The sequence below is a fragment of the Staurois parvus genome, unplaced genomic scaffold (genome assembly GCF_062004578.1).
Source record: "Staurois parvus isolate SC_StPar_1 unplaced genomic scaffold, SC_StPar_1.0 ptg000059l, whole genome shotgun sequence".
In the NCBI taxonomy this organism is placed as follows: Eukaryota; Metazoa; Chordata; class Amphibia; order Anura; family Ranidae; genus Staurois; species Staurois parvus.
The window spans coordinates 14,385,461-14,399,040 of record NW_028317855.1 but is presented as its reverse complement, the minus strand read 5'-3'; the positions used below and the strand labels follow the sequence as shown (position 1 = coordinate 14,399,040).

The 13,580-nt window shown below is 39.0% G+C and overlaps 1 protein-coding gene across 6 annotated transcripts in view; it reads left to right on the top strand.

Annotated features, from left to right (window-relative positions):
• SASH1 (SAM and SH3 domain containing 1) overlaps positions 1-13,580 on the top strand; it is a 1,153,074-nt gene that overhangs the window by 1,030,635 nt on the left and 108,859 nt on the right. For 4 of the 6 annotated variants that reach the window (XM_089668631.1, XM_089668630.1, XM_089668627.1 and 1 more), the window contains exon 8: positions 2,697-2,798. The exons of the other annotated variants lie outside the window; for them this stretch is intronic. In XM_089668631.1, coding sequence (XP_089524757.1) covers positions 2,697-2,798 — 102 coding nt within the window. The remainder of the gene's footprint in view (positions 1-2,696; positions 2,799-13,580) is intronic. 6 annotated transcript variants of the gene reach the window in all.

Genomic DNA, 13,580 nt, shown 5'->3' with positions numbered 1-13,580 from the left:
CATAAAAGGTGTTTATAATGTTTTTATTTATACCTAAACACATGGTTTGCCTTTCATTTCTAATGTCAACTGAATGGGTTGTTTTACAAGTTGAAAATTGCTTTAAACATTTCCAGAAGGCCTGTGATGTGCAAGGAGGGAGGGGGCTGGCTGGAGGATTGACTTTCCTGAAGTAGTCAAATTTTCTAGAAAGTTCAAAGACACACTGCAATTGAATAACAAATAATTAGTGGAAAGGAAAATCATTGCGAGTTGGCATTTAAAGTACTTGATTTTTCCTTGCTTTTTTCAAACTGGCAAAATAGTTTTTTAAAAATATTCCCTTCATTTTTTTAATCATAATTTCTGATTTATAAACCGTAATTTAGTTCATACATCCATTTCTTTTTTTTACTACGCAATTATTGTTTGCTTCTGATACATACACTGCTAAGATCAGCAGCTTCTGCTCGCAAATGTCACCTGCAATTACTGCTTTCCTATACAATTATGATTGCTTTATCAGTTTGAATATGAAAATATTGATGTCTGATTTTAAAACAGTTTTATGTGTTTCACGTTTGCATCATTTGTTTGTACAATTTGTAAAAATGTCTGTAAATTCTGCATATTTTTATATATCTTTATGTACATTAGACAGTTTCTGCATTTTGTTATAATGACTGGTTTAGTGTAAAAAGTATCTTGTGGTAATATTTACCGTTGCACGATATATGATTGCCCAATTTGTGAACAGTCTTCACTTTACTATTTTTTTTTATACAATCAGGCAGGCCCATACATTATATTTGTGTGTTTATTACATCTGAAGCTGGCCACACATTACAGTATGGTTGCATAATCTTTGAGTTTACCAGCAACTCTGTAGTGTGAAGGCCTATTTGTCTGAATGTTATTATTATACAGGATTTATATAGCACCAGCAATTTGTGCAGCACTTTACAAAATAAAGGGAGTGCAGTTACAATAAAATGTAAGATACATTGAATAGATTAATTAGGTAAGTAGGTCCTTGACTGATTTTAATGTAAGATTGTAATGTTCATGGCCCTCTTTCTTCTCTGCTCTGTAAGGTGGTTTTAAAGGCAGAAGGTTTTTTACCTTTATGCATTAAGGTAAAAAAAAAAAACCTGCTTACAGCTGCCCCCTCCTTATACTTACATGAGCCTAATCTCAATCCAGCGTTGTGCACAAGAGCAGCAGCTCTATTGGCTTTCTCTCTCCTCATTGGCCAGGGAGGCAGCAGAGGGAGCCATTGGCTCCTGCTACTGACAATCACAGCCAGTGTGAAAGGCAGGGCTGAGCCGGCTCTGTGTGTCAGTGGACACACAGAATTTGCTGAGGAGCGAGCATGCACACGTTACCCCATAGAAGGCGGCTTGCTATGGGCACATTCGGTGGGGCGAGAGGTCAGGAGCGCCAGTGGGGGACCTGAGAAGAGGAAGATCGGGGCTACTTTGTGCAAAACCATTGCATAGAGCAGGTATGACATTTTTTAAAAATAAAATTTTTGCCTTTACAATCACTTTAAGCTAAAAAGAGATTTGTGAAGCCATATATTTATTCTGCAGAGCCTGTATACCTAAAATATAGTGCAACATGACTTCAGCTACCATTAGGCAGAATGGTAGGATATTTAAAATGATTTCTAAGCCTTGGTCCACACTTCCGTGGGCACGGCAGCCCATTCATTTGAACGGCCTGCCGTGCCTGTTTTCCGCAAAAAAAAGGTGCATGCACCTTTTTAAAAACGTGGCCACAGGGAAATTACATTGTCTTCTTGAACATGCAATTTCAATGTGATTCCCACACCTGCAAATGCTCTGTGGGCAGGTGCGGACTGACCATTTGGAAACTTGGGCACTGCCCGAGGGCCCGGGGTCAGTAGGGGGCCCCATGAGATGCCCCTGGTACCTTTTTCATAGGCTTTTTTGAGTTTGGGCAAGGACAAAGGGGCCCCATGATCCCCTATTGCCCAGGGGCCCCATGAGTTGTTAGTCTGCCCCTGGCTGGGGGTTGAGATGCGTGGGAGTGCCATTCAGTAAGAATGGCAGCCCCACACGTCTTGTAAGCGCAGTGCGATTTGGTTGTGGGTGCAGGAACAGATGCAATTCCTGCATCCGCAACCAACCCACACAGTGTGAACCAGGGCTAAATGGAAGGGATATAGGCTGCCACACTTTCAGAATATGTCTTTGAGCACACAGACACACAAGGTTTTATATTAGTGTATATATATATATATATATATATATATATATAAAATATTTTTCCCCTAAAAGCTTGTTTACCCCAAGATATGTCTGCTGCTGAAATCTGTGGGAGCTCATAAGCATCTTGTTTATCATCTAATCTTATCATAGGAATCGGCTATCACCTCATAGGCTAGTTTGTTTTTTGGAAACCTGTGAGATTAGTTTTCAGTAGGTGATCTCCTGCATATTCTTACTATAACTATGACTGTAGGCATTTTGCTTGTATATGCATGGCAAACTCATGTAAGTTTACTATCCAATTCTATTAAACTACTATTTGTACACATATGTTCTTTCCATGGCTGCCTCCTGCTTCTTAACAGTACACTTTAACCTTACTGTGTCTGGCTATGAAAAGGAAGAAAAATTCTTCCAAGCAACAGTTTGCCTGTTGTGCCATTGCTGTTATGCAGTACTATGTTATATTCTTCCTCTTTTCAGCTAAAGGAATATGAATCACAGAATAAGACACCAGGGTCCCAAGACTCAGCAGATTGGGCTGATGGATCATATCCAGCTTTTGATGGGTCTTCCAATTGCAATGTGAGTCTATTTTGTGTGTGTGTATATTTAAACTGTTGGAAAGTTATGTTATTTATGGTGAAAATTTCTTTTGTGTAAAGAAAAAAATGTGATTCATGATAAAACATAGGCTAAAACTGCATTCAAAATTGTTAATACAAAGATAAAATAGTGCAAAATCTGCTTCACCAAAAGCTTGTCTTATCCACTGTCTGTCCATTCTGAGTTCAGATCCACAAATCCCCCTTCTTTTTTTCTGTTTCTTTCTTTTTTTTTTAAGTGTAGCTAACCTACCTTTTCTACCAGATCTACCTTTTCATGTTAGGTGCTTGCATATTAACTAATGTATAAATAACACAGGTATTTATAACCTCCCACAGAGGTCACAGTGCTTCACCTGACAATACCTTCATCTTCTTTTCCCTCCAAAGGAATGAAGCCATCTTTAAGGCATTACTTAGGTTCAGCATCCACTTCAGAACTGAGATGCTGGCTCAGATTTGACCGCTTTGTAAATCTTGGTGCTTGTGCAGTGCTTGGGTGTGGTATGTCTTACACAGGTCAGCTCTGGCTGGAGCCTTGCTACAAAATTACAATAATGTTTTAGTCCGATCACTGAGGGGAGGGAAAGCTGAAGAATACTTCTTTTTTGCTTGCAGCAGACTGGTGGCATCTTCTTAGCCAAGGACAGTTACTGTACTTGGGATCAAGGACTGCTTTTTATAATAAAAAGGTAGCAATTTGTGTTTATTGTGACATTTTAAGAATATATTAATGCAGACTTGTAGAGTTATTGAAAGCTGTACTTTAAAGTGCTGGGTAAAGCCCCTTTCACATCGTATGGACTACGATTTGATCAGCAGGGGATCTGTCTGCTGATCCTCTGCTGATCAGAGCCAAGCAGGCTGAAGACAGGCAGAGCAGTTTATGCAGAGCAGACACGGACAGAGATCTCTGTGCTCCATGGGTAGTCAGGTATAATGGGACTTCATTATCCATTTACACCAGACTGCTCTCTGATCCCGAGGGGGATAGTTGTCATCCCTTTTTTGTTTTTTCTTTTTTTAGCGGGCCAGATCAAATGTGAGGTAGCTGGTTGTAAATGGAAACAAGGCAATTTACACCCGCCAGTTCATAGGTAAGAATTGGAGGATACTGACCAGGTCCGCCTAAAAAACTGACAGGTGGCCCTGATCAGCCCCTTCGTGTGAACGTGGCCTTAACAGATATATTAAAAAAAAAAAAACGTTTCCTCAACAGTAGCAGATTACTGCACAGGGGCAAATATTCCTAAACTCAAATGTGTACAGACACCCTGTATGCCATTCAGCTTTGTGCAGGTGCTTTGTGTGTGTGTGTGGGGGGGGGGGGGGGGGCTCTTTTCTTCTCCACACAACTGCAAAATCAAGAAGAAAGAGCAATAATGTTGAACTAATTAAATAATCATCTAATGAAAGATTGGAAACTATAAAATGAAAATCTCTTAGAATACCACATAAAACCACACTCCGGTTGCTAAATGCTTCAGAATGCCTAGAGTAGACACTATAATGGTTTACACCCCCTAAAGGGGGTTTAATTGAAGTGATATATTTGGCATAGGACAAAGAAGATTGAAGATTTATTAAAGCATTGAATAATGGGGAGTATGTTTTGTTAGAAAAATAAACAAACAAAAAGGTGTTTCAGCGTGGTGTTTGAAATATTGTTTTGAGCAGTGGTGAGCAGGGCAAAGTTGTCACAAAAGCTTACACACCAGCTTCTTGGGTCCCTTCTGGGGTTTATTTTTCTTTGAAATGCACAACTTTGAACACTGATAAATTTTGACTGCTGAATTTCATCTGGTTCACATTGTTTGCAAAATTGTAAAATTCCAGCAATTTAGGCATTGGTAGAACTGGTCTAAACATTGCATTTAGTCCAATTAGCCGGATCATTGTAGCACAACTGCACCCAATGAATATTCCTTCTCACTTGGAAGGAGGATGCACACTTCGTTCCCCTTATAATTTCTTTGTTAAAGAGATTCAGTATGCTTAAAAAAGTTAATGTTTAAAAAAATTATGTGTATAAAGATTTTTTTTTTAATTCATGTCTAGATAGATTTTCAGGGACTAAGCAAAGCGTGTTCCTAATTGTCTGTTTCTAGTAAATAAAGATTCTGTATGACTATACTTAAGCATGTTATCTTAATGTGACATTAACTTGGAACATGAGTGCTGCTTAACACATTACCATGGTTTTGAACAGCTTACTGTCTGTGAATGTGAATAAAATAGTCAATTTGATCAATAGCTAATTGTAAATGTGCATTTCATTGATGATTATTGCCTACCTTATTGGACCCTTATTACTTGTTCAACGTTTGCATCATTTCCAAGAAATGGAAATGATATCCAGCCAACTTTGTTCCTGAAAAAATTTTATGTAATCTAGAAATCTTTCTAAAATTCATGATTAGAGATGTGAGAACAATAACAAATCCTCGCCACCAGAAATTTGTTAGATCTGTTCCACAATCTGATCTGGCTTATCCACTGGTTGTTACTGCATCAATGTTTTTAAATTTTTTTTACATTTGTTAAATTAATATACACTATATTGGCAAAAGTATTGGGTCAACCCTCCAAATCATTGGATTCAGGTGTTCCAATCACATCCATGACCACAGGTATATAAAATCAAGCACCTAGGCATGCAGACTGATTCTACAAACATTTGTGAATGAATAGGTCGCTCTCATTGAATTCTAGTGTGGTACTGTGATAGGTTGCCTTCTGTGCAATAAATCCATCCGTGAAATTTCCTTGCTACTAAATATTCTACAGTCAACTGTTAGTGGTCTTATAACAAAGTGGAAACAACTGGAAACAACAGCAACTTAGCCATGAAGTGGTAGACCGCATAAAATGACAGAGCAGGGTTAGAGCATGCCAAAGCGCACAGTGTGCAGAAGTTGCCAACTGTCTGCAGAGTCAGCTGAAGACCTCCAAACTTCGTGTGTAGAAGATCTTTGAGATGAATTAGAGTGACTACGAGCCAGGCCTTCTCGTTTGACATCAGTGCCTGACCTCACAAATGTGCTTCTGGAAAAATGGTCATACATTCCCATATACACACTCCTAAACCTTGTGGACAGCCTTCCCAGATGAGTTGAAGCTCTTAGAGCTGCAAAGGGTGGGCCAACTCAATATTGAATCCTACGGACTAAGACTGGAATGCTATTAAAGTTCATGTGAGTGTTTACACAGGCAGGTGTCCCAATACATTTGAAAATATAGTGTATGTGGTTCCCTATCACCATCCAAAACTTAATACACGTGAGTGTGTCCGGCTTATTTACTCTTGACTGGGACATTGGAACGTTCTGGAATATGCAGTTCAATTTTGGGCACCAATTCACAAAGAGAACATTGGGGAACTGGAGAAAGTGCAGAGAAGGGCAAACAAACTGATAAGAGGCATGGAGGAGCTCAGCTATGAGGAAAGATTAGAGGAACTGCATTTATTCTCACTTGAGAAGAGGAGATTAAGGGAGAATGTGATCAACATGTATAAACATATCAGTGGTTCATATAGTAAACTCGGTGTAGAGTTATTCACCCTGAGGTCATCACAGAGGACAAAGGGGCACGCTTTATGTCTGGAGGAAAAGAGATTTAATCTCCAAATACGGAAAGGTTTCTTCACAGTAAGAGCTGTGAAAATGTAGACTAGACTCCCTCAAGAGTTGGTTCTGTCCAGCTCAGTGTATTGCTTTAAAAAAGGCCTGGATTCTTTCTTGGAAACACAGAATATAACTGGATACTAACATTTATAGGTAATGTTGATCCAGGGAATATCTGATTGCCTCTCTGGGGATCAGGAAATAATTTTTTCCCCTGTAGGAGCAAATTGGATCATGCTTTGCTGTTTTTTTTTGCCTTCCTTTGGATCAACTATGGGTATAGGATTATAACTTTTTTTCTTTCCATGGTTGAACTGGATGGACTTTTTTCAGTCAGACTAATTATGTAACTATGTTGTACACTATGTTGTCGACCCCCACCTTGTACTGCTATTCCTATGAAAGCCCCTATAACGCATATTGAAGGGTGAAAAAAATGAACATTAAAATTTTTTTGGGGGGGTACATGTCAACATACACCAGTTTTGTAAACTAGCACAAAAAATATATAAAAAAAAGGATCCATATCTGCTCTAAAACCCATGAGTGTCAAGGGACACTAAAAGATATGTTGGCCACCTTAATTCTATAGGTATATAAGGGAAATCTTGGTGCTGACATTTTATTGTAGAATTATTCAGGTTTTGGCTCCCTCCAATGCTGAGGAAGAGAAATCTTAAGTTCCTGTTGAGTTACCCTTTTTTAAATACATTTGTAAACAAAATAGTAAAGTTTCTGACTATTGTAAATGTTGTATATTGAAAACTGGTATCAGTATGGGTTTTATGTTAATGATTTAGGCATCATGATGAACAGATAGATGTTCACTTTCACTAGTTCACTGATAACTTGGGGGGATTATTTTCACTGTAAATCACTATTCCTCCAAGTCCACATGTCACCTTCTTGTGCATCTGTAATGTGGAGCCATCTGAAACCTGTCAGGGCCAGGTTGTTATTTTGGGAAGGAGATACATTTCTTCACATGCCCAATGCTCAAGAGAGTATGGGCAAGCATTTAAAATGGTTGTAAACCCTTACATATACCCAATGAAGTGTCTGGCCTCAGGTGATACACAGAGATTAAACATGTTCTCCCACTTATGTTGTACCTGTTTATCTATAGCCGTCTGTCCTGTACAGCCATTCAAAGTGCAGAATTTACACAGGATCTCTCAGCAATGAAAAGCAGGGGACGGAGAGTTGAAGTTACATCCTTGAGGAGAGCTCTGAGAGTTGATTGGAGGGAAGGAACAAACCCCCCATCACACAGGAACAGAGCTGAGGCTGTCAATCACAGGCTGTGCCCTCCCCGTCACCATTTTTTCTCTTGGTGTCAAGAAAATTCATGACTCACAGATAGCACGGGAATGATGCAGCAAATAGAAATGAGACTTAGTGCTTTAGATTGAGACATAGAGTACACACTATACAGGGATATACATTGTTAATATTTCATGCCTGAGGTTTACAACCACTTTAAAGCAGAGCACCACCCAAAAGGGGAAGATCCGCTTTAAGGCTTCGTCCCCTGCTAAAGATTGGAACCTTTGGAGAGTGGGGGAGAGTTGGTACCTGATTTGGACAGGTACCTGCTCCAACATCTGTTACGATCACCCAGGTGATCAGAAGCGGAAGTTGTCCTCCCTCCCTCCCCGTAGTCTTCTGAGACACGTGACAGGTCCCAGAAGACTAGGGGACCATTCAGAAAGCACAGAGCTACTTGCGCATGTGCACTGGGCACCCTGCTGTGAACTCGCAAGCTGTCACAGCCGGGTGCCCACACTGAAGTTGCCGGGGAGAGAGGATGGCTGCGTGATGGAGGAACATGAGTATTTTTTAAAAGTTAGCAGCTACAGTTTTTGTAGCTGCTGATAATTTTTTTTTATATTGTGGCTGGAGTTCAGTTTCAAGTATTTAGTGGACCTCATGCCTGTGGTTCATCAACTCTGGGGATACCAGCTTTTAATGCTCGTGGCAAACTGGTATTTTCTATGGAGGACTATGATGTGTTTAATATTTTGTGTGTCTGTAGTCTTTAGTCATGATGATTGGTTGTATAGATGCAAAAGGTATTACAGCTTCATAAATATATGTTAAAACGTATCATAAAATTTGCCTGTAGATCCTTTTTTCATTGTAAACAACAAGCAGCAAGTCCTGTCTCTTTATAGTTCCCACTGTTCTCTTTATTGTATATTGTCCAGGCTTCACCATTGACAGTGAGTCAAAAATATCAAACTCATTAGTAATTTTATACTTTATACCAATTTGCTCTACGCAGAGAAAGTCAGCCATGTAAGAATGCAAGTGTAAGTTATTACTGACTGCATCTTTCTTTCTCATGTTAAGTTGTTCTGTGAATCATTTCATAGTGTCTTATGAACAGTATATCCAGTAGAGGGCAGTGTCTTCAAACAATGTTGACAAACTTCGGCTTTTTTATTTGGGAGTTTCAGAAGTCATCTGAAGTATAATTGTCCATAAAAAAATTTTTTTAAATATTCAAATCAACTTTTAAGAAGGCAGTGTTACTTTAACACAATTATAATTGTATAATATGGTTTTATATCTGGTCTCGGTTGTTTTTGTATATTTTGTACGTGCATGCATATAGGTCATATAATCCTCATTATTTCAATGAATCATGCAGAATAGATTCTAGTTACTCTGGGCTGTTTGAATTTAGGAAGAGAATTCCCAATAGCATGTGATATTTTGAACGGAGATTACCACAAAAAGATTTATAATATTTTTATTTTTGACCGCTATGTAGAATGGCAAGGGCCTGTTCCCACCTAACCTTACTCACTGTGTGTGTACTTTACCTTTTTATACTGTTACATCACTTTTGTTATCCGGAGTCTAGTCCCACTTTAACTATCATCACTGCTATTGTTGACATTTGCAGTAGAAGTAAATTAAATGGTTTGCTCATGTGTCTGTGTGCTGGACCTTTAATATTTGAGCTGATGGCTTTCCTTTGAGGACTACTGTACTTCTGTACTTGGAATCAAATAAAAATATAGTGTTTATTAAGTGAGAACATTTAGTGAATAATTATTGTAGTGTTTTTATTTTGTTTTGTTTTTTAATGATTTCCACATTTTTTTCATTCTTGTTCTTTCATATTCTTATTGTATTAAGCATAGATATTTGTAGATTATCATTTAAAAAGAGCTTTTAGTGGCACAGTGAAATTACTCAGTCTACTTGAAAACTGAGATTAAATATCGGCAACACATATTTTATATTTAATGAGTTGGTTGACTTGCAGATTTGCTTTGAGAAGGAGCAGTAAAAAACCCCCCATTGTGTAGCATAACAAAGTAGGGAGCAGAGTCTGCATTTAGTATGTAACGAGTATGTAATGAGCAAAAATGCTGGCCTGCATGTGCGTACAGTATATAATTGCAGATTGTTAAACATTGGATAGAGTAGGCATGGGTTTTAACAGAGAAGAGTGGGAACCCTTGTTTATGCCTCCGCTGTGGAAATTCGCCCTCTCTATTTGTCCTGATGATCATTGTCACTGGGACTAAAAGTGAGGGGATATCCAAGGTTCTGAGTTGTTGGCAAAATATAAATGGAGAGAAAATCTTTCAACTGTAACAATTGTTCGAGTGACACTCCTGCTGTTGTTTTCACATAGTTATAGAACACAGAGGTGATAGATGAGACCAAATGAGAGAGGGTATTTTTTAGTTTTCCTGCAAAATTTGTTTAAAAAGGAAAATCCCTGAGTAAATGAGTTTTAACATGAGTGTTACCCATTTCACTTATAACACGAAATGAGCTAACTTTATGGCTAAGATTTTCCTAGAATGCTCTTTAGAAGATCTCAGGACATTGCCCTCTAGCATTCATCGTTTGAGGAAAGAGTTTCCTATGTACGTAAATTAAAAGACTTTGCTGCATGAGAGGTCCACTTTAAATATGTGTTACATTTGTATAAAACCTTTATTTTGGCCTGTTATGTTTTATTGGTTACAGAGGAAAAACACTGGTAACTTCTTAGCACCTCTGTCCTCTTTAGTTGCTCATAGATGCTTTTTTTCTCTAGAAAAAAATGTGGTATGAGAACGTGGCTAAGAACATATGTTTTCTGTCCCTAAGAGTGTTTTAAATGTAATCCACTTAAACAGGAAATATTTCCTGCAAACTTCCAGTGACATCAGAAAGTCAGAGAAAAGCAGTTAATGAAACATCTGCACATACTACAACAACTGTATTGTGTATAAGAAAAGTAATTTTCAGTGAAATCACTCTAGGTGTCCTGTGGCAAAGAATAAGTCACCCATTGCTCTTAAGATCTTCATGTGCTAATACACATGTACTACGTCCCAACCCAATAAAATCATAGCAGCATATTGCAAACAGAGCATAACCTCCATCCTTTTGCCCAGTGCACAGAACAGTCTTTATCCGATAGCATGTCCCTACTAGAGCTTGGTGGGCTGTCCCAACCCCTGGTTTCTTGTGTATCTTGAGTACACCAGCCATGAGATCTGCCTTCCATAATTCCAGACTTTGTTCCTCTCAACCTGGAAGCATTTGTTTTTTCTATCCTCCCTTCTATATTTCACACCTCCTGTTGCTCCATAATGTAAAATAAACATGACAGTGGAGAGTTAAGCCCCTGCATAACAGCTATAGCAGGTGGTCATACACAGGTACTGTAGTCCCCAGAAAATATAGGTTTGTTGGTTTAACTCTCCAGAATATTCCAGAAAGTAAAATATGTTTATGTTTTGGATGGAATGACCCCTTAAAGTGAATCTTTCAATAATGAAAAATGTGGTCTGCTAGTATTTACTTTCCAGCAAATATTCACTTCACCAAGCATAATCGTAAACTGGTAACAACTAATTCAAAGGCTTAGCTTCAGTTTACTGTGAAGTAGAATAGCCGTGAGACCTCTCACCTGGAGAGACCCAAGTGGGATCCCACTTTTTGGGCCTGTGGCACTTATGGGATGAAGGTCCCTTCACATTGCTGAAAAAGCTTCCCCAGTAACCATTCAGGGGTTTTCAGCATACATATATACAAGTGCAAAAAAAAAAAAGGTATTCATCCAGCCAGAAATCTTGTGAGACAGTAACTTTCTGTGCTTTTTGCCTCTGGACTGTTATCAGTTTGCATTGTTCCCTTCTATCTCTGTGGACTACAAAACATAGCCCCCTGTTACGAAAAAGACAGGGAGATGTTATGTAATTCTAAGACACTCCCTGCTCTAGGGGGACAATGCTGCTTAATATGGTTGTCACCTTTAGGACAAGAAATTAGTTAATGGCAGGATTACCAGGTTAAAATAAAGGAAAATGATGGGAAGAGTAAAAGTACATTGTATTAGAAGCACAATAGGCTTCCCTGAAGAGATGTGTTTTCAGGGATCCCTTAAAGGTGGACAGAGTAGGAGATAGCTGGACAGATTGGGGTAGGGGGTTCCAGCAGGTGGGAGATGTTCTGGAGAAGTCCTGGAGGTGAGCATGGGAGGAGTTGAAGAGGGAACTAGAGAGCTATAGTGTTTCTTCAAATTGCAGATGTAGCTTTAACACTGAACAATGAAAGGTGAAAACCCGAGGCATATTTTAGCTTGCATTACTTGATGTTATAGCGCTTTCATTTTTTCCACTGTCTTGAGGCAATTGTTCTCAGCTTCAATCTATTTTTACACCATGGTCGATTAAAAAAAATAAGGTAGTAAACATTCAAAACTAGAAATTTTAGCCTTGAAATGTGAACTCTTTTCATATTTGTTTTTTAATGCAGGAGATGTATTGTCAGACATACTTACTGTAGGTTTTTGATGACATAGATATACCCTGATGTGTAAATGTGCTGGTGCCAAGAAGGCACTTGGTGATACAGCAAGCAGGTAGAGGAGAAGTTACAAAGCACAGATATCAGGTCTGATCCTGTGAGGATCTGTGTGAAAGCTGGCTCCAGTGGAGAACCTAGGTGAAGGTACCCTGAGGGTACTTTCTGACTTTAGTACAGCTGTAGTGTGTGCTGGCCAGAATTAGCAGTTTACTCATTGCACATTTTTTCTAGAGTTGCTTTTTGATAGCATTTTTAAGTGTTCTTGCATGGCAAGACCACTTACTGTTATCTCATATATACAGTTAGGTCCATAAATATTGGGACATCGACACAATTCTAACATTTTTGGCTCTATACACCACCACAATGGATTTGAAATGAAACAAACAAGATGTGCGTTAACTGCAGACTGTCAGCTTTAATTTGAGGGTATTTACATCCAAATCAGGTGAACGGTGTAGGAATTACAACAGTTTGCATATGTGCCTCCCACTTGTTAAGGGACCAAAAATAATGGGACAGAATAATAATCATAAATCAAACTTTCACTTTTTAATACTTGGTTGCAAATCCTTTGCAGTCAATTACAGCCTGAAGTGTGGAACGCATAGACATCACCAGACGCTGGGTTTCATCCCTGGTGATACTCTGCCAGGCCTCTACTGCAACTGTCTTCAGTTCCTTCTTGTTCTTGGGGCATTTTCCCTTCAGTTTTGTCTTCAGCAAGTGAAATGCATGCTCAATCGGATTCAGGTCAGGTGATTGACTTGGCCATTGCGTAACATTCCACTTCTTTCCCTTAAAAAACTCTTTGGTTGCTTTTGCAGTATGCTTTGGGTCATTGTCCATCTGCACTGTGAAGCGGCGTCCAATGATTTGTGAAGCATTTGGCTGAATATGAGCAGATAATATTGCCCAAAACACTTCAGAATTCATCCTGCTGCTTTTGTCAGCAGTCACATCATCAATAAATACAAGAGAACCAGTTCCATTGGCAGCCATACATGCCCACGCCATGACACTACCACCACCATGCTTCACTGATGAGGTGGTATGCTTAGGATCATGAGCAGTTCCTTTCCTTCTCCATACTCTTCTCTTCCCATCACTCTGGTACAAGTTGATCTTAGTCTCATCTGTCCATAGGATGTTGTTCCATAACTGTGAAGGCTTTTTTAGATGTCATTTGGCAAACTCTAATCTGGCCTTCCTGTTTTTGAGGCTCACCAATGGTTTAGATCTTGTGGTTAACCCTCTGTATTTACTCTGGTGAAGTCTTCTCTTGATTGTTGACTTTGACACACATACACCTA